Source organism: Cervus elaphus, chromosome 29 (assembly GCF_910594005.1).
Source record: "Cervus elaphus chromosome 29, mCerEla1.1, whole genome shotgun sequence".
Classification (NCBI taxonomy): Eukaryota; Metazoa; Chordata; class Mammalia; order Artiodactyla; family Cervidae; genus Cervus; species Cervus elaphus.
In genome coordinates, this window is record NC_057843.1 from 51,276,379 (window position 1) to 51,295,216 (window position 18,838).

Below are 18,838 nucleotides of genomic sequence, written 5' to 3' on the forward strand. Positions count from 1 at the left end.
TTGAGCATCTTTTCATGTGCTTTTGGTGATTGTTTTTAAGAAACAAGAGACACAGGAAAAGCTCTGAAAATCTAGGAGAAGTTACCCTTTTGAAAGGGAAATATACATTTATTTTAAGGAACTCTCCATTTTAAATGTGTCTCCTCTGTTCCTAGAAGGGTGATCCTAAATGACAAATTATCAATGTAGAAGGTGCCCATCTTAATTCAGCTAAACAACCTTACCCTTTTTTATTGTGCTTTACCTATTAACCTCCCATAAGTGACCTTCTCTTCTCCTCCATCTTTCTTGCATCTTCAGCTAAAGAAAGTATTTAAGGTGATGGCTTGAGTCATTTTAGTAGAGTTAAACTCAGTTTTCCAGGATATCTCCCATGTATACAGGAGGATACATGGTGTTAGGCTTACATTATTTTATTATTAGAGGGGTGAGGTCTCAGCCAAGAACCTAGAAGGGTGGAAGGAAAATTATTTTACCTCCCAGATAGGGACATTTAGGAAGTTTCTGAGTTATTAAAGCCACAGCATTTTTCTTTTTAGGAGCAGAACTATCAATCAACCATGAGCTCAAAGAAACATAATCCAGTGCTAATGGCAAAATGGTATATTCTTAGCCTCCTCAGAAAGGCACGACATACATGGTTCAAACAGCAAATCTGTGGTGGCCTTCAGAACTCTGGCAGAGGGTACAGTACATTCATTAAACAATTTGGGCTGTTAGCTGTTTCATAAGTTTATAAGGCCTGGTCATCTCCATTGGAATATATATGTGTGTGTAAGTTTTCACCACACATTTTTCACCAGTACAGCATAATACTATCTAGAGTCCATAGTAATCAAATTGTGGCAAAACTAAATTAGAGGTACTGATACAATCATTAATTTGACTTAGAAAGTTAACACAAAAACAAACTTAAAAAACAAATCTTTGGTTGCATGTTGAATACTTCAGCATGAAGAGAGAAAAACAATTACAATATTTAATTTTAAAAAAAGGTTACCTAACCAATACTAGAGGTCTCAAAGCAGGATCTATAAATTGATAGGCTCCTCTGTTACGTGATTTTTCTAATGGCACACACACTTCAATTAAAAAAAACCATAAATCACAGTGGCTTTTTAGAATTCTGTAGAATACCAAATTCAAAAATTATACAAAGAATCTTACAGCTTAAAGTGAAGAATAGAAATGTAAAAGCAAGACTTTGAAAACGTTTTGCTGAATTCAAACATCTTACAAGCTCCATCACCCATCCCTGTGGCTGCATGATGGACTTGGCGCCACCAAGTGGGCTGAGCTGGGTGATGTCAGAGCACTTGCAAATAAATCTGGTTTTCTGGCCCGGGTGAGGGGTGCCCAGCAGCTTTTACACCAGGTTGAATTCCCTCAGGTTTAGTTGTAGAATTGTGTCTTTCACAGCAGCAAACACAAAGCGGATATTCTCTGTGTCTGTAGCACATGTGAAGTGGGAATAGATGACTTTCTCTTTGTCAGGATTCTGATCTTGATAAAGCTTCAGGATAAAGTCTCTGGCAGCTTTGACATCTTGCTTTGGTCCTGTCATGAGGGCAGTCAGAATCAAAAAGAAAGACACCAACTCACCACCAGGTCCTCTCAAAAGTCATAGTCAGAGTACTCTTGTTCTTACTAGGAATCCTTCTCTGAGCCATCTTCTTTCTAGAGGCTTTTTTACTTGGGGCATTATTTTGTTATGAACCTGCAGAAGGGTATTTTAAGTGTCCACTGGTATCTAAAAATCATACTTGAAAGAGATTTGTTGAAAAATAATGACCTAATTTAATTTTCTGATTTGGACCATTTTTGAAGAGGTAATTACTCTTTAAAAATATACTAATTTATTTGGCTGCATCAGGTCTTAGTTGCAGCATGCGGGATCTAGTTCCCGCTCCACTGTGAGTGCAGAGTCTTAGCCACTGGACCACCAGGGAAGTCCCTGAAGAGGTAGTTCTTAAGTGAAGTAGAGGAGGGAAAAGAGAGAATATGGGGCCTAACACAGCGAAGCTCCCAAGTCTGACTGGGAAGCTTGAGAGCTGTATGCTACATTGTCAATGTGGCTAATAAAAGGAAAAAGGAGAGCATTTAAACACCACTTGGCTAAATATCAGTATCAAACTTGGTAATGTTTCTGCACCAGAATTAATTAGCGACAGGGTCTAAACTCTCCCTCCACCTTGGAGAGGTCATAAAGATAACGTCCATGTCCACCCTGTCTGGTGAAGGGGCTGCCACATTTCGGCACTAGAAGCGCAGAGATGAGTCAGGCACAGTCTCTGCCCTCAGGGTCTGCTGGGACAAGACAGCTGAAGGCAGAGAGGGCAACTCAAGCCCAGGCCCCCAGGGGAGCCTGCGGGGGCGCACCTACTGTGGAAGGAGGTGGGGTGAGGATCAGAAGGCCTTCCCAAAGGAGGAGGTGCCTGATTTGGGTCTCAGAGAACAAAGCAGAATTAGCAAGGGAGTTGGCAGCACATCCCAGGCAAGAGGAGAGGCGTGTGCAGAGGCTGAGGTGAAAACATGCTGATTTGACTGGAGCTTCCATTCAGAAGTGAGGGATGGTAAGAAAGTCCGTTAGAGGCAGATCAAGGAGGCCCAGATAAGCTATGCTGAGAGCTCTGAACTGGTGCCAGGGAGGTCAGGGCCACAGGATGGACACTTACTTACCAGTGTATTCTGGAAAATAGCTAATTAGATGAGAGTACATGATTTTCTCTTCCAAAAGATCCTTCTTGTTTAAGAACAGAATCACTGATGAGTTCAGAAACCAGGGGTAGGTGATGATAGTTTTAAATAAGGCTTTACTCTCTTCCATGCGGTTCTAAAGGAGAAACAAGAGATTTAGGATAAACTAGGAAGAAAAACAGTGCTTTGGGAACAGCATGCCGAATCACCGCTTCCATCCATTTGTCCTCTCACCCAGCTGTCGTCTCCAGGCCGCTGGCCTTGCTCAGGCTGGAGAGGGGGTGGCAGGTGGTTCCTGCTTCTATTTCCCTCATCCTCACCCTCCCATTAATCACCCTCTTTTGGAACTCCTCTCACGCAAATTCTTCTCTGGCCCCCAAACACATAAGGATATAAGAAAGGCTTTTGTGTAACTTGGAAAAGGAAGGTTGAAACCCAGAATTGACACACGTTTTCTGTGTGTAACTACTGGGATTACCAGGTGGGGGCTGAGATGCTCTTTCACTGGGTGTGGGCTTCCAGACTGGGCATCAGGAGTCCAGTGACAGTGAGAGGAAGGCAGGCTCTTCTGGGAGGGCCACCGGCCTCAGGGACGCTGGTGGAGAAGAGAGCTAATGCTACTGAGCACCTGCCCTGCACCATGTCTGACAGGCAGGTAACAGCCGACGCTCTCCCAGGGAACAGGTCCCCATTTATGGGCGAGCAAACTGTTCACAAAGATGCAGATGCTTTCCCGGGACTGTACAGTAGCACAATCCAGTGAAAGCTATGCAGACAGTCATAATTTCTGAACATTAGACACTGGCAAGAAAATATTAAATGAAAATAGCGCATGTATAAATCTTCTCTGGTGACAATAATCTAGCATTCCACCCTCTCCCAAGTATTTCTAAGAAGAAAGAAACACTTTCCTTCCTTCCTTCCTTTAGACTGGGAAACATGGCCCTCCTGCTACAGAGGGACACCACCTAAATTTCTGCTCTTATGACTCCCAATGCCTGGGCCCATTCTCCCACTCAGTAATTTTTGGGGATCAGTTCCAGACTGTCCCCAAAAAGGTAAGGTCTCACTTGTTTTTAAAGCTTCTTTAGCATTAATTATGATGTTATCAGTAATGAGCTCCAAGGAACTACAACATATGAAAAAAACCATTCCTATACACCATAGTGAGTGGAGGTAAGACATATCTCCAGCCAGGATAGAAAAGTCTGGAGTGGCAACCACTTCGTTTTCCCCCATATACCTAGGGTTTTTCAGAGAGGAGAAACTAATTTCTAAGTATATCAGGCTAAGGTACTCATCCCTGGCGCACCTGACTAATCTTCCCTGAGAAACATTCTAAGTAATTCCTGAGACAAATTTGGAGCTAATTTTTCATATTGATAACTCAATGCCTTTGCTTTAAAAAAAAAAAAAAAAAAACTCTGTCCACTGGGAGAGCTGGGTGGCAGCCAAGATTTCTATTCTTCTTTGCACAATGACACTAGCAAATGGGCTAATCCACCACTAATTAGCTAATGTAACTGTGCTCCTCAGAGAAAAGTCTGCTTTCAAGAAATACAAGATAGAATTTGTTCATAATTATTGCCTAATCCTGGACAGAATTCTTTATTGATTTCCTTTCATTCCCTGCAGGCAAGAGGTATCTCTAAAAGGTCAAGAGGTCTGGTGCAAAAGGTAGGGGAAAAGACGGTGATTATCACGCAGAAAATAGCCCTAACCTCACAAAGAAGGGGCGGGATGGTTCTCTTCACTTTCCTGGCAGATCCAGCTAATGGAATTTAACCAGCCAGTGCCGTGGCGGCTCTGCAGACGGCACCGAATGCCTGACTGGGGTGGATCAGTGGCAGCTGCCCCCAGACAGCTCCAAGCATCTGGTACCACTTCCCTGGCCAACTTAGCTCAGGACCTAATTTGAGAGCACCATGGCGGTTGGGAAGCCTGTCCTTAGGTAAGTCTATTAGAAATAGTGTTGTTCAACTTTGGTTGTATATGCGCATCCCCGGGGACTTAGTGAAGGTAACCCCCAACTCTAAACCAGGAAATAAGAATCTCAACAATAGGGTCCTAAAGATGTTTTTAAAGGAAAAAAAAAAAAACAAAAAACCCTCCCACTATGCAGCCAAGGCCGAGACCCATGTTTCTGAGTGGCTCCGCCCTTCATGAAGACTAGATGTCCAAGGTCAGGCCATACATAGTTGTTCTTTAAGGTCCCCTGGGAATTTCAGTGTCCATCTAAGTGTGAGAGTCAGGATTCTAGGTCAGTGATTCTCAGATTACCTGGGATCTTCTTAAGGATCCTGCTTTATTTGGCCTGGGGTGATTCGGAAGGTGTGCATTCCTAACAAGCACCCAGGTGATGCCAGGACTGCCAGCCCACAGGCTACACTTCCAGAAGTAAGGCAACTTAACCTAAGGGATAGGGCCTAATGCCAGAGTGGGCTGGCTTCTTGCAAACTGCAGAAATAGGTTTCTGTTTCCACAGCTAACCAGACTCCCCACCCAGCATACCTCATTGTCACACTCAGCCAGGACCTGGTCATATTCACTCAGAGCAACCAAAAAAATAATGGAGGTGACACTCTCAAAGCAGTGAATCCATTTCCGTCTTTCAGATCGCTGGCCACCAACATCCACCATCCTGTTTAATAGAATAAACATAGGACTCTCTGGGGGGAAAGCACATGGAAATCAGCACTCTTTAGGGTCCTCAATAATTGTTAAGAATAAAAAGGGATCCTCAGATTAAAATGCTTGAGCACCGCTGCTTTAGGCAATGAGGAACCATACGATGTTTCCTAGCAAAGGAGGCAACAGAATGTAAGTGAAGTTACTGAAGATGCATGCAGAGGTCACTCAGATGAAGCTTGCTTGAGGATACTGGTTAGGGAGCTGCTGCAGTAGTCCAGACAGAAGTTCAGGCATCACTTGGGTGGTGCCCAAACCATCCCAGAGTGCCGGGATACCAGACACAAAAGGGCAGACAGGCAGGCAGGCTTCTGACTACTCGCCACCTCTTATTTCCTGGCCCCTCCAGCTAATCCAGAGATTCTTTGTCATTAGCTGGATGCTCCCCCTTCCCTAGAAAACCTGTAAGTGCCCTCTGTCTGATGTGGAGACCCAAAGCCTTCGCCTGTGTCTTTGGGCAACTTCAGGGTGTCATAGCCCAAGGGTCAGTCACAAGCTCGAGTGTTCCAGGGCTCAGGCAGTTTACAGAAATGAGTCCGGGGACCTCTCTCAGGTAACAAAGGATACACTTAAGGCATGCTGTGCTGGGCCCGTCTAGAGGGAGGTTTTGGAAGGGTTAAGCAGAGATTGATTCTGAAAAGGTTCAAATAAATTCGTGGGCACACAGGGCATGTGCTCACAGAGATGCCGAGTATCGGGGGGCTGGACCGCACTTGTGCTGTCTCCAGACAACCATGTGTAACAAGTATTAGGGGGAACACGGGAACGAACGGATATAAAAGTGCTTGGAAATTTGCAATGATAAATCTTGGAGCTGAGAATAGAAAGGAAGAGAAATATTCGACTTCAGGGAAAAGACCCCAGTATTGCCAATCTGTGGGTTACAGAAATATACATCTGTGTGTGTGTGTGTTACATACGAGAAGCATTCCAGACATCAGTAGGGGATCTCTTCTTCTCTAAGGGGAATAGAAAGGTGTGTTTGTATCCACTGTACAACTTGAGACCAACCACAATTCTAATACCCTGTGATGGCGAAGGCCATTATTGCCCTAAGAGATATAAGCCCTTTTAGCAATAACACATTGAAGAACCCATTTGGGGACTTCCAAGCCTGGAGAGACAGATTCTTAATGGACTATGTCAAGGAGACAGACTTACCGAAAGATGATGTTTTCCAGGTCAAACGGATACTCAATGATGCCAGTGGTGGGCACTCGGACACGAAGCACATCCTGCTGTGTTGGCACGAACGATGGCATGGCGATCCGGTCAATGTCCGTCAGGTAACTGATGTTAGAGACCGAGATGCTGAGAAGGGGGAAGTGCCCCACCCAGAAAGTCACCCCAACTCCCAGCCACCCCCACTCAGGTTCATGGACTCATCAGTGACTTTCCTGAGAAGCAGCCCTCCAGCCCTCCTAAAACTGTGGAGAGAGTGTGGATCAGAGGCTTTGGTGATCCTGCTGAGACTCACGTCTGCGGCTCTGTCTCTCCTCCTGGCTCCCAGCTCTGTCGCTCTGCTGGGGAGGGAGCCAGCCAGGCCACAGGGGCCACAGACGGCGCCTGGCTCTCTGACATTTCATCTGTTCTCCTCTCACAGGCCCTCCTCCAAGAACACTGTAGAATGTAGATGCTGTGCTTGGACCCTTTACTTTGCTCAGTGAATTAGAGTTAAGGAAAATATAAAAGCATAAATCAGGCCAATGGGAAGTCCTCTCAAAAAGTTCCTTGTTACATTGGGAAATTGCACATCTCCTCAAATAACCCAAAACTTGGCTTGGATTGTTTTGGGCCATATATTACAGCCCAGGCTTAGAACAAGTCTCTTTTTCTAAAAATAAGAAGACACTTATTTTTTAATGTTAAGGCCTTTGAAAAAGGCACTTTTGAGTAAATAACTGAGGCCCTGGCCAGTGGCAGTGCTGACGACTTGCAGCCCCCTGCACACGGAGGTGGCCCCCCACAGGCAGAGCTCCCCTAGGTGTGCCGGGGCTGAACAGGTGAACCACCAGGGCACACCCCCATACGCAGCCCCGGGACTTATCGCCATGGACTTCTGGGGCTTTAATTTATGCCTGTCAGGCTTCCTTGGTGGCTCAGATGGTAAACAATCCGCCTGCAATGCGGGAGACCCAGGTTCAATCCCTGGGTCGGGAAGATCCCCTGGAGAAGGGAATGGCAACCTACTCCAGTATTCCTGCCTGGAAAATCCATGACAGAGGAGCCTGCTGGGCTGCCGTCTGTGGAGGTCGCAGAGAGTCGGACACGACTGAGCGAATCTCTGTGTCATCCCACCGGAGTGTGTGTGCCTTCAGGGCAGAAAGGACCAATTGTCCCTGTAGCCCTTTCCTCAGTGCCTGGCACAGAGCAGACACGCATCACATTTTTGTGAAGTGAAAACCTCTCCAAAGAGGCAGACGGTGGCAGCAGACATGTGATCACCACTGACCAGACCACGGAAGCCTCGGGTCTCACCTGTTCTCGGTTTGAGTCCCCTTTTCTCTGCACAGCCCTGTCCGCCCCTCTAGTCACTCTCCACACTCTTCTCCGTGCACTTGCCCCAGTTGTCAGGCCCGACTGAATTCTACAGCAGGCCTAGTGGGTCTTTTTCAAGCTGATCTATATCAAGAGCCCTAGCCATTCCCCAGGGCCTTCCCAGAAGCCAGTGACATAGGCTGGACCAGGAGGACTCAGGGATGCCCTGGCTCCCAGCTGTCAGAGGCTGTCTGCCCTCCTGCTGGGGACTCTGCCCTGCTGTCTTTGTGCTGATCTAACGACTTACTGGGGCTTCTTTTCGTTCCTGTTCCTGTTTTGCTGTGTTGTACTAACCTTGATTCATGTCATTCAGCACTCAGCCTGGGAAAAACACCAGAGGAAGGCCAGGGAAATTAAGGAGGTAAGATTCCGGTTTCCTTTCCTGCCCCCTGGCTTGTCAGGATGGGTGGATTACCCACACCACTTTGGAGGGTGATGGCAGCACCTAAAGGGAAGGGGATGGGTCTAGGGAAAGAATTCCAGGGCCCTCAGAGGGTGGAAATGACCCAGAGCAAGAGGGAAGGAGCTGAGCTGCAAAAGCAGGAATCCTCACCCCTTCAAAGAAGGACCATGATCCAGCTATTTGCCTAGTGATCTGGGCAGAGGCATTGTCTTGGGGAATTGTTAAAATCAAATTCTGTGATCTCTGTGGGATAGTTTGCATGCAGAACTATTTATTTCTTTTTACCCTAATAGATTACTGATTACTGCTTCACAAGGAGTTAATGAACAAAGAGCTCCCAAACTGAGCTGTCTTCCGTGACCATCTTGTCCACTTGAGGGCAGCACCAGATCAGCCACGGACGGGTGTACTGCACTGTTGGGTCTGAACTCTTGACTTTAGGGCAGTTAGACCTGCTCTTTGCTGGTCAGGAAACCAGAAGGCAGAGGGATATGGAGAGGGGGAAACGGAGAAACCAGAAGCAGGTGTAGTCCTGGTTTAAATCATCTAACTTCAGCACCCTAAATGAGATCGGTTTTACTAAGGAAAGCCCACAGTTGACTTAGCCTCTCAGTGACAAGGACAGAGGCTTAAAACTAGAAGAGGAAAGGTAGGTATGGGCAAGGAGAGCTATCTGGGGGGCTCCTTAGGGGGACTCAATTTAGGAGGTGGGAAGTGAAGCATCAAAAAGGAGAGGGAGGCTGTGTTGCCGCTGAGTGCCTGCATTTTAGCAGGTAGCTCACTTCTCCCTGGTAAGAAGCTCCTTTGAAGTGTGGCCACAGCCCGGGGCTCTGTACTCACTATTTGGCAGAGTCTGACAGCTGATACTCCCGCCTCCGATCGTAGCACTCCTGGATTCCAGGATCCCGCCACAGCTGCTTGATGGCCTCCACCTGGTCCCCGGAGAGCGTGGACACCTTGTCTACTTCCACTCCTCTGATCAGCTGGGCATTTTCCTGCTCAGAGGGGAAAGAACCTTTCATTAGGCAAAGGCAAGGAAGCCCTCATGTTGGTGACGTAGGGACAAGACTTGCCCTTGTCTGTGGATCAGGGAAGATGTCCCCTAGATGCGGGGTGTGGTGGGTGCCCTTCAGAAGAGCTCCTCACCGCCAAGTCACTCAGTTGCAGCCCCACTGGGTGGGGATGATGTGGCTGCTTAGCTCAGTGGAGACAGCCCCAGAGAGCCCCAGACCTGCGGCCTTTGGTCCCAGCAGTACCTGGAGGTCAGTGTCACCAGCATTCAGTACCCAGCTGTGAGTGGAGCAATGCTGAAGTGACTGATCATCATTGTACTAACCAACATTACTCCCTCATTAGCATGCAACTTGTTTGAATACTTGCACAGCCCATAGAACAATTTAAAAACAACAGTATTGTTAGTGGCATACCAAGGGCAGGGTAAGCGGGTCCACCCCAGTGCAGGAAAGAAGGCAGTGTCGTCATCTTCAGAGAATTCAAAGGTCACATCCCAGCCATTAATCATGAGTCTGCTTTCTCTTTCCTGCATTTCTTAAATATGTTTTAATTGACCTTATTTTTTAGAGTCGTTTTAAGTTCACAGCAAAACTGAGAGGAAAGTACAGAGAGTTCTCATGCTTTTTATTACCATTTATCACTAACAAAACTCTTTCCTACTGGGTGGACCACACTTACTGTACCCCTGACTGCTCTAATACTACTACTTTATTATTACAGTGAGTGTTAATATCATTATTGCTGGAATTACTGTTACTACAGCAGTTATCACTCATTACACTCACTGTGTACCCAGGGCTCCACATGTATCATATCATCTGATCAACAGAAAGCAAGCAAGAGGCCAGAAATTTTTCCAAACCTTAGTAAATTAAAGTGATAAGATTGACCTGCATCCACAGCACATCCCTGCTTTGGCCTGAGAGACTCAGCACCCCATCCTTGGCTGCACGTTGTCCTGCTGTGGGAGACAGGAGCCCGCCCTCTTCACTGGATTTCAGGGCAATTACATCATGCAGAGCGGGCAATTCACTGGCAGCTGGGAGTCAGCAAAACATCCTTTGGCAGCTGTGGTCTCTTTAAGTATATACTACACCCCTTGAAAAGTCACTCTTTTCTTGCATTTTTTATCAGGAAGCCCAACAGAAGGCTAGAGGAAAGGAAGAACTTACAGATTCACTTGACTCGGAAAAACCCAGAACCATGATTAAATCAACATGGCTTTGCCCTCCATCCATCAAGAGTGAATATAATCTTCTCCCAGACTGTGGTATCCTCAGGCAGGTAAAGGATCCCCTTTGTAGAGTCTCAAACAAGGTCTGTGCAGGATGGGTGAGCAGAAAGAACCTGGACTGAAAATCAAGACCCTGACCTCTAAGTAGTTCAGTGGGATTTAAGGAACCCAGTAGGTTCCCTGCCTCAGCATCGTCATTTGTAAGAGGAGCCAGTGATTTTCATGGGAACCTAATTTATAAAGTATCACCCAAATGTAAGCAGAACTAGCCGCATTATTGCAATACATGCCTAATAAATATTTCTTGTCTGCCAAAACAGAACCCAGTGACAGCCCCTAAACCAGGAGTTCTAGTTCTGCCTGCTGGCACATTTTGTGTCACGTGCCCTGTTCTCAACCAGAGAGAACGATGAATGAAGACCACAGACAGTGTCTGCGCAGCAGAAGGGCCTCTCCCACTTCTTCCCTCCACTTGCCACTCGCCCACCTCCCACACAGGAGCAGATGGTCTCCACTGGATAATGCGGATGGTGGAGATTCCCAGGATACCCCATTTGCCCACGCCAGTATTTGGCTCTTCGAGTAGATAAAAAGCGACTCCCAGTAAATTATCACAGAGGAATGCAGCCTTCTACATAAGCTCTGGGGCAGGAGGAATTTAGGGAAAAGACACTGACCTGGGATTTCAGGTAGCCAAGGGATTTCAGCCTGGTGAGAGAGACATATTGTTTGTTCAGCCAAGGGAGGAGATTTGGGGGACATCTTGCTTAAAAGAAGAGAACAGAGGCTCCTTAGAAACCCAACAATTGGGACTTTAGAACTAACCAGACTTAGCCACCCAGGACTCCGTGTTCAGAGATTTTCCTGTCCATCTTTGTCTTCTCCTGGTTAGCTCTACCTGTCTGGATCATTTTTTTTTAACTTCCTATTTAAGACTTGGAAAAAGGTGGGAAACATGGTAGAACAAGTTCTTCTCTGCCTTTCAAGATTGCCCATTCATACTCGCCTACTTAACCTCATCATTCTTCCTCACTCCTTCCACATGTGTTCATACACATACCCACACATGCCCATGTAACTCATACATATGCTTTTTCCTGGAAATATCTGAAAGAAAACTGCAGCCTCAGTGCCTTTTTATCTCTAAAGACTTCAGTGCAGTTTCCTAAAACCAAACATACGTAATCACATTGTATAATCATATATAATGATCAATATCAGGAAATTAACAGTGATCCAATATTGTAGTCTAATCCTCAGACCTTATCCAAAGTTTGGCAGTTGTCCCATAAATGTCCTTCATTGGCCCGATCTAGACTCATGTATTGCATTTAGTCAGCTGTCTCTTTAGTCTCCATTTCCTGGAAAGACTGTAGTCAAAGGAGTCGTTTGTGTCACGCTGATCAAGAATGGCCTGCCAAGGGGAGAGTCCCCTAGTGGCCCAGCGGTTAGGACTCTGCAGCCCCGCCGCCAGGGCCCAGGTCCAGTCCCTGGTTGGGGGGGCACTAAGATCCTGCAAGCTGCATGGTGCAGCCAAAAAAGGGTGTGTTCTTAGTCACGAGTCATCATGAAGGTGGCTGGTGGACTGGGAGCCGAGCCCCAGAGAATGTCCCAAGGGCAAATATTATACAGGGCAGAGAGGAGTGAGAAAAAGGGTGCCCTGGTTTTTAAATAAATTCTATTAGGATATCAGATGAATGACTTTTGCACATTAACAATGTGTGTTTTTAAAAAAGTGAAGTTTTGGTGGCACAAAGACAGAAACATAGATCAATGGAACAAACTAGAAAGCCCAGAAATAAATCCACGCCCTTATGGACACCTTATCTTTGACAAAGGAGGCAAGAATATACAATGGAGAAAAGAATTTCTTTAACAAGTGGTGCTGGGAAAACTGGTCAACGACTTGTAAAAGAATGGAACTAGAAGGGCGGGGGCAGGAGAAAAAAAAAAAAGAGCGGAACTAGAACATTTTCTAACACCATACACAAAAATAAACTCAAAATGGACTAAAGACCTAAATGTAAGACCAGAAACTATAAAACTCCTAGAGGAAAACATAGGCAAAACACTGACATAAAGCACAGCAGGATCCTCTATGACCCACCTCCCAGAATATTGGAAATAAAAGCAAAAATAAACAAATGGGACCTAATTAAACTTAAAAGCTTTTGCACAACAAAGGAAACTATAAGCAAGGTGAAAAGACAGCCCTCAGATTGGGAGAAAATAATAGCAAACGAAGCAACAAAGGATTAATCTCAAAAATATACAAGCAACTCCTGAAGCTCAATTCCAGAAAAATAAGCTACCCAATCAAAAAATGGGCCACAGAACTAAACAGACATTTCTCCAAAGAAGGCATACAGATGGCTAACAAACACATGAAAAGATGCTCAGCATCACTCATTACCAGAGAAATGCAAATCAAAACCACAATGAGGTAACATCTCATGCCAGTCAGAATGGCTGCTATTCAAAAGTCTACAAACAATAAATGCTGGAGAGGGTGTGGAGAAAAGGGAACCCTCTTACACTGTTGGTGGGAATGCAAACTAGTACAGCCACTATGGAGAACAGTGTGAAGATTCCTAAAAAACTGGAAATAGAACTGCCATAGGACCCAGCAATCCCACTGCTGGGCATACACACCAAGGAAACCAGAATTGAAAGAGACACATATACCCCAGTGTTCATCACAGCACTGTTTACAATAGCCGGGACATGGAAGCAACCTAGATGTCCATCAGCAGACGAATGGATAAGAAAGCTGTGGTACATATACACAATGGAATATTACTCGGCTATTAAAAAGAATGCATTTGAATCAGTTCTAATGAGGTGGATGAAACTGGAGCTTCTTATACAGAATGAAGTAAGTCAGAAAGAAAAACACCAATACAGTATACTAACGCATATATATGGAATTTAGAAAGATGGTAACGATGACCCTATATGCAAGACAGCTAAGGAGACACAGATGTAAAGAATAGACTTTTGGACTCTGTGGGAGAAGGCGAGGGTGGGATGATTTGAGAGAACAGCATCGAAACATGTATATTATCATATGTGAAACAGATCACCAGCCCAGGTTGGATGCATGAGACAGGTGCTCGGGGCTGGTGCACTGGGATGACCCAGAGGGATGGGATGGGGAGGGAGGTGGGAGGGGGGATCAGGATGGGGGACACATGTACACCCATGGCTGATTCATGTCAATGTATGGCAAAAACCACTACAATATTGTAAAATAATTCACCTCCGATGAAAATAATTTAAAAAAATTTTTTCAAGTGAAGTTTTGGGCAGGTTTCCCTCTGACTTGGCTAAATAGTGTTACACACAGAGGGTGAGCATTTTTACGTTCCTGTTCAAACCACCTCTGCAGTGCACACCATCCTGATCAGGGCGCCCTTATATAAGGGGGAAGGCTGTGTGTCATACAGTTGGACTTTCTGGAAAGAGGGAAGAAATTTTCTCAGAGGGTCAGATTTAGGGAAATGTTAGGTTTTGGGTGGGAGACAGGCTGAGTCTGAGGTGGCTGGTATCTAAGTGAAGAAACTAGGAAGCAGATAAATAAGGTGGGTCTGTAGTTCATGGAAAAGCCCTAGGGTAGGGGAACACATTGATTTGAAATTGCCTAACTCATACATTTCTTTGAAAAGAAAAAATCACAAAAGAGTAAATATTATTGGAGCAAATTCAGCAGATACAGAAACATGAGCAGTTTCTCAAACACTGAGTTCATACCTGGCTTTTCCTCTTTTCCTTTCTCAGACAGAACCACCCCTTTCATTGCTCTGAGGAAAGAACACTGAAAACATGTCCTACATGTGCGTTTCACTCGGAAACTCCCAGGGTGGCAGTGGAAGGAGCCGCTCATGATGCGGTGCCTTGCTGACTTCACACAAGGATGGCTGGCTGCCCGGGTGACAGTCCCTGTCGAGCCCAGCAGGCCCCTCCGGCTGGAATCCAGGGCCCAGCGGGCAGCCCCATTCTCCACCAGGTCCTCGCAGGGAGAGCCCCGGTACTGCGGGCCCCCGAGCCTGCTCACTCACCAGGGAAGATTTCCCCCTCCTTCGTCAGGACACTGGAGTTCCTGTTCTTTCATCAGGTCCTTAAGTCCTTAAGTGTTTTCACTGAAATCTGTATTCATTAATACAAGTCTAGATAGTAAAAGCCTAATTGCATGATATTTCAAGAGCCTACTGTCATTTGTAGTGCCTATGAACCTCAAAAGTTTTCTAAAAACAGATTAAAATATACAATTAAAAATGAAAGTTCCCTGTAACATAGTATTTCTGACTGACAAAATCACCGCCCCCCCCCGCTTGTTTTAACATTTCACATCAAGATCTAGAACTATATACTACATGTTCTATTAAACAAAAATTATGAAATAAAAATTTCAGTGTTCCATAATGATCAGCTCTGAAAGCATTTCAAAAATTGCATACTAAAGAAAATGCTGGTGAATTATGCTAGAGAAAGGAATTTTTTTTTTTCTATAAAAAAACAAACAACTTCTGCTCTGACAAATGAAGACTGGGAAATACGGATCAACTCTTCCACTTAGGACAGCTAGAAATGGTACACAAAATATTTTCAAAAGTATGCTTGAAAATACCAGGAAACTAATGAATTGAAGTAACTGCTGGGCCAGAATGTAGGGAAGAAGGGCATCCAAGGAGTTGATACAGCATTTAGAAAACCTTCCTCCCTGGGGCTCAGCTTGCTCTTGAAGGAGCAGTTGTGAGATTGAGCAGCTCCCTTTTCAACATCACAGGATTAGGGTGGCTGGGATCCAAGGGTTTAGCAAGAGCAAAAGGCCCTTAGAAGCCCTCTGGCTCTGGGTTGGGATCCAAGGGGTAGCTCTTAGGGAGTTTGAACTCAGCTTGGAATCACCACGATCTCAGAAGCTGAGCGTCTCCAGACACCTGACAGAAGAAAAGCAGATTTCTTTTTGAAGAGAACATCTTCCTCACCCTCAAATTATTTTCTCATGAATGTCCAGCACACTCACAAAAATAATCAAGCATAAGAAGATAAGACAACTTCAAAAAGAGGCAACAAGTAAAAAAGATGCAAAGATACATTCTTCTAACCCACAGGAAGGAGGAATCTATTATCATAAAAATGGACTTTAAGGTCTACTTGTCAATTATACCTCAGTAAAGCTGGGGGTGGGGGGAAGACTTTTAAAGTATAACTGGAGATAGAGATATTTCAAATGATGAAAAGATTTAGACATAAAGGTACTAAAGTTCTATGCAACTAATAATATAGGTTTAAAATATATAGGAACAAAATATCTTAGATCTAAATGGTGAAACAGACAAATTTTCATCTTACAGGAAATTGAAACACACATCTCTCAGGAACTGATAGAATAAACAAAAATTCAGTAAAGATATATACAGTTAAAATGTTATGACCAGCAATTTGACTTTATGGACACATGCTGCTTAGTCACCAAGTTGTGTCTGATTCTCCACGGCCCCACGGACTGTAGCCCGCCAGGCTCCTCTGTCCGTGTAATTCTCCAGGCAAGAATACTGGAGTGATTTGCTATGCCCTCCTCCAGGGGATCTTCCCCACCCAGGGATCAAACCTGCATTTCCTGCATCTCCAGCATTGGCAGATGGGTTCTTTACCATTGAACCACCTGGGAAGCTCCATGGACATATGTAGAGCTCTATATTTAAAATAACTATAGAAGATAGACTTTTCTCAAGCACACCTAGAATATTTACCAAAATGGCCATTTGTTTGAGACTACACATTTTAAAAATTGGTTTTCTAGCTTCCTTTGATCAGTTTCCAATTCCAGTTTCTTTAACAACTCAGCTTCAAGAGGAATGCACTTTTGCAATAGCCATTGCTGTCCACCCCCACTCAAGGCGCAGGCATCTGAATATTTAACCACGGGGCTAAAGCTGCCTAGATTCTCCTGTAGAAAGGCAGTCTTCCAGCACACTCAGAATGGGAAGTAAGTTTTTTTTAACCCAATTCAAGATTAAAAGAAACCTTTATTTCTACTCCAACCTTTGCCCTCTTTCTCCTTATCTTTTCTCCAACAAAAATAAATAACAGAATTCACTAGCTACAAAGTGTTGGCATGAAAGGCCAAGCAAGTGACTTTATCTCTTCGTGTCAGTCTAAACTTCAGTGGGTTTAACTTAAAAGGCTCTTTTCAAAGAGTCCTGCCATAAATTACTCTGGCACAAACATCCAAAGCTACAGTGAGTGCTAAATAATGCAGCTAAGACATCGAAGCTTTGGCCCTATCCTGTGTCAACCTGGCGAAGCTGCCATGACACTTCCCAGCACTCCTTCCCTGTATGATTCTGGGTTTGAATGGGCTGTAAGAGCAATCTGAAGGGGAGGTGGGAGAAGCCAGTGGTCATGTTCTGAAGGTCAGAGCTCCAGTTTAAGGGGCACGCACCCCCTACACACACACATGCGTGCACGCGCGCACACACACACACACACACACGTACACATTTGTGGTAGTCTTCTGGTCCACTTGACTTTTGGAGAAAGGCACAGCTGGGCCTCAGCGCCCTACTTGGACCTTCTCCTTCAGCCTATCCACGTCCTGGGGCAGGCAGACATGCGGGTTCCCAGCAAAGGATGCCAGTTTCTGCTGCAGGTCCCCCAGGCCGTCACCACAGAGATGTGAGAGGCAGGCACAGCTTCCAGTTTATCCCCGTGGGGACAAACTGCCTTTGGTGTTCATCCTCGCTCTGCCTCTTCCATATCCAGTTTTTCTCCCTGACGACCAGCCCTGCTGACCAGATACCAGACATGCAGAGGCAATAGCCTTCCAACACCTTCACAGCTCTAACATACAGCTACATAACATAACATACATAACATAATGTACATAACAGCTACATACAGTGCAATCCCTACACGAATCCATTATTCCTCATTGCCCTCTGACTTCCTGACCAAACCAGGAATCCTCTATTCTGGCCCATTCAATTCTCTTTTAGGGGCAAAAATTCCCTATAATCTTAGGTCTGCGTGATGGTAACAACTTAGGCCTCAGCTGCAGTGACCGAAACCTCCCAAACTCAGTGAGACGCTGGCAGCCAGACTCTACCATCATTCAGGGCCCAGCAGCACACGCCTGCTCCACGCGAGACCCGGGCTGGTTTCTGGGGACATGAAGACCATGGCCCTGCCCTCGAGGATCCCAGAATTACACTGATGCCTTTTGGAAGAACTATTAATACATCAGATCCACACACAGATGCTAAGAGATCAAAGAAGACATTTCAACTGGGGATGAGCAAGAGGATGGGCTAAGATTTCCCACCAGAAGTGGCCAGATGCTTATAAGGAGAAGGGCTGTGTCTGCCCTTCCCGTATTCGTGAATGTGGATTCCTAACTGCTTGTCAGAGGCGGCACCATGAATGTGCAGGGAGCAGACCAGTTCTTTATCACCTTTCACATAACATTCCTTTCCCTGAGATGCTTTGGAAAGCACCCAAACTCCCTCAGGTCCCAGGGTAGCTGAATATATTCAAGGTGTAATTTACCAACAGCATCCGGTAACCCCTCCAAAGTATATATATGCTCCAAAGAGCAAAGGAAACTGCCTCTTAGAAAATCATTTGTTTCAGGCCAGTTTTACTGCATGTGCCCAGCGATCACATAATATGGTCATGTTATGTAGCAAGATAGGATGTTCTATCCTTATCATCATCTTCCTCTCTCTCCCTCCTGTAGTTGAGAGTTTTTAGTTTTTTAAGTACACCAAAATTGGGTTATGAGAAACAGTTCAAAAAAGCAAGAGGAAGATGTGTCTTTGGTGTTTCTGCCTCTACAGAATCTGCTGGGGGGACTGGAGCTTCTATGCTGGACACACCCAAGTCCTCCCCACATAAAGCCAAATGACTGCAGCCAGGGCCCAGATGGTGGGAAGACCAGGACTTAGAGAGAAAGACAGAGGAGCTGAAAAGGAAGAGAGGCCAGTGAAGCAGTGCTGTGGGGTGGGTGGGGGGCTCCTACAACAAAAGATAGACCCCAACCCTCCACCACCCACCTCGAAGAGAAAACAACAAACGCCTTGCTCACCTTGCTGGCTTCCTCTAGCATCACAACCAGCAGTAAGAAATCTTAAGTCTCTCTTTGATATTGGATTATATTTGTGGTCCTTCCAGAAAATAAGGCATAATAAAGGCTTACGGACACAAAAAGCACTGGCAAGTTCTCAATTTCAGAATATGCTGGTTCCAAATATTGTAGAGTTGGT

The 18,838-nt window shown here is 45.4% G+C and overlaps 1 protein-coding gene and 1 long non-coding RNA gene across 2 annotated transcripts in view; one reads left to right on the forward strand and one right to left on the reverse strand.

The window, feature by feature from the left end:
* Positions 1 to 72: 72 nt before the first annotated feature.
* GNA14 (G protein subunit alpha 14) overlaps positions 73 to 18,838 on the reverse strand; it is a 182,591-nt gene continuing 163,825 nt past the window's right edge. Inside the window, exons 3-7 of the mRNA XM_043890926.1 lie at positions 9,167 to 9,321; positions 6,547 to 6,675; positions 5,209 to 5,338; positions 2,680 to 2,833; positions 73 to 1,557 (exon numbers count right to left, since the gene is read on the reverse strand). Of these exons, the coding sequence (XP_043746861.1) occupies positions 1,367 to 1,557; positions 2,680 to 2,833; positions 5,209 to 5,338; positions 6,547 to 6,675; positions 9,167 to 9,321 (759 nt within the window). The 3' untranslated portion in view covers positions 73 to 1,366. The remainder of the gene's footprint in view (positions 1,558 to 2,679; positions 2,834 to 5,208; positions 5,339 to 6,546; positions 6,676 to 9,166; positions 9,322 to 18,838) is intronic.
* On the forward strand, positions 13,413 to 14,854 carry LOC122685877. The gene is made up of 2 exons (XR_006338570.1): positions 13,413 to 13,449; positions 14,352 to 14,854. It is a non-coding gene; the product is annotated as an uncharacterized LOC122685877 (long non-coding RNA).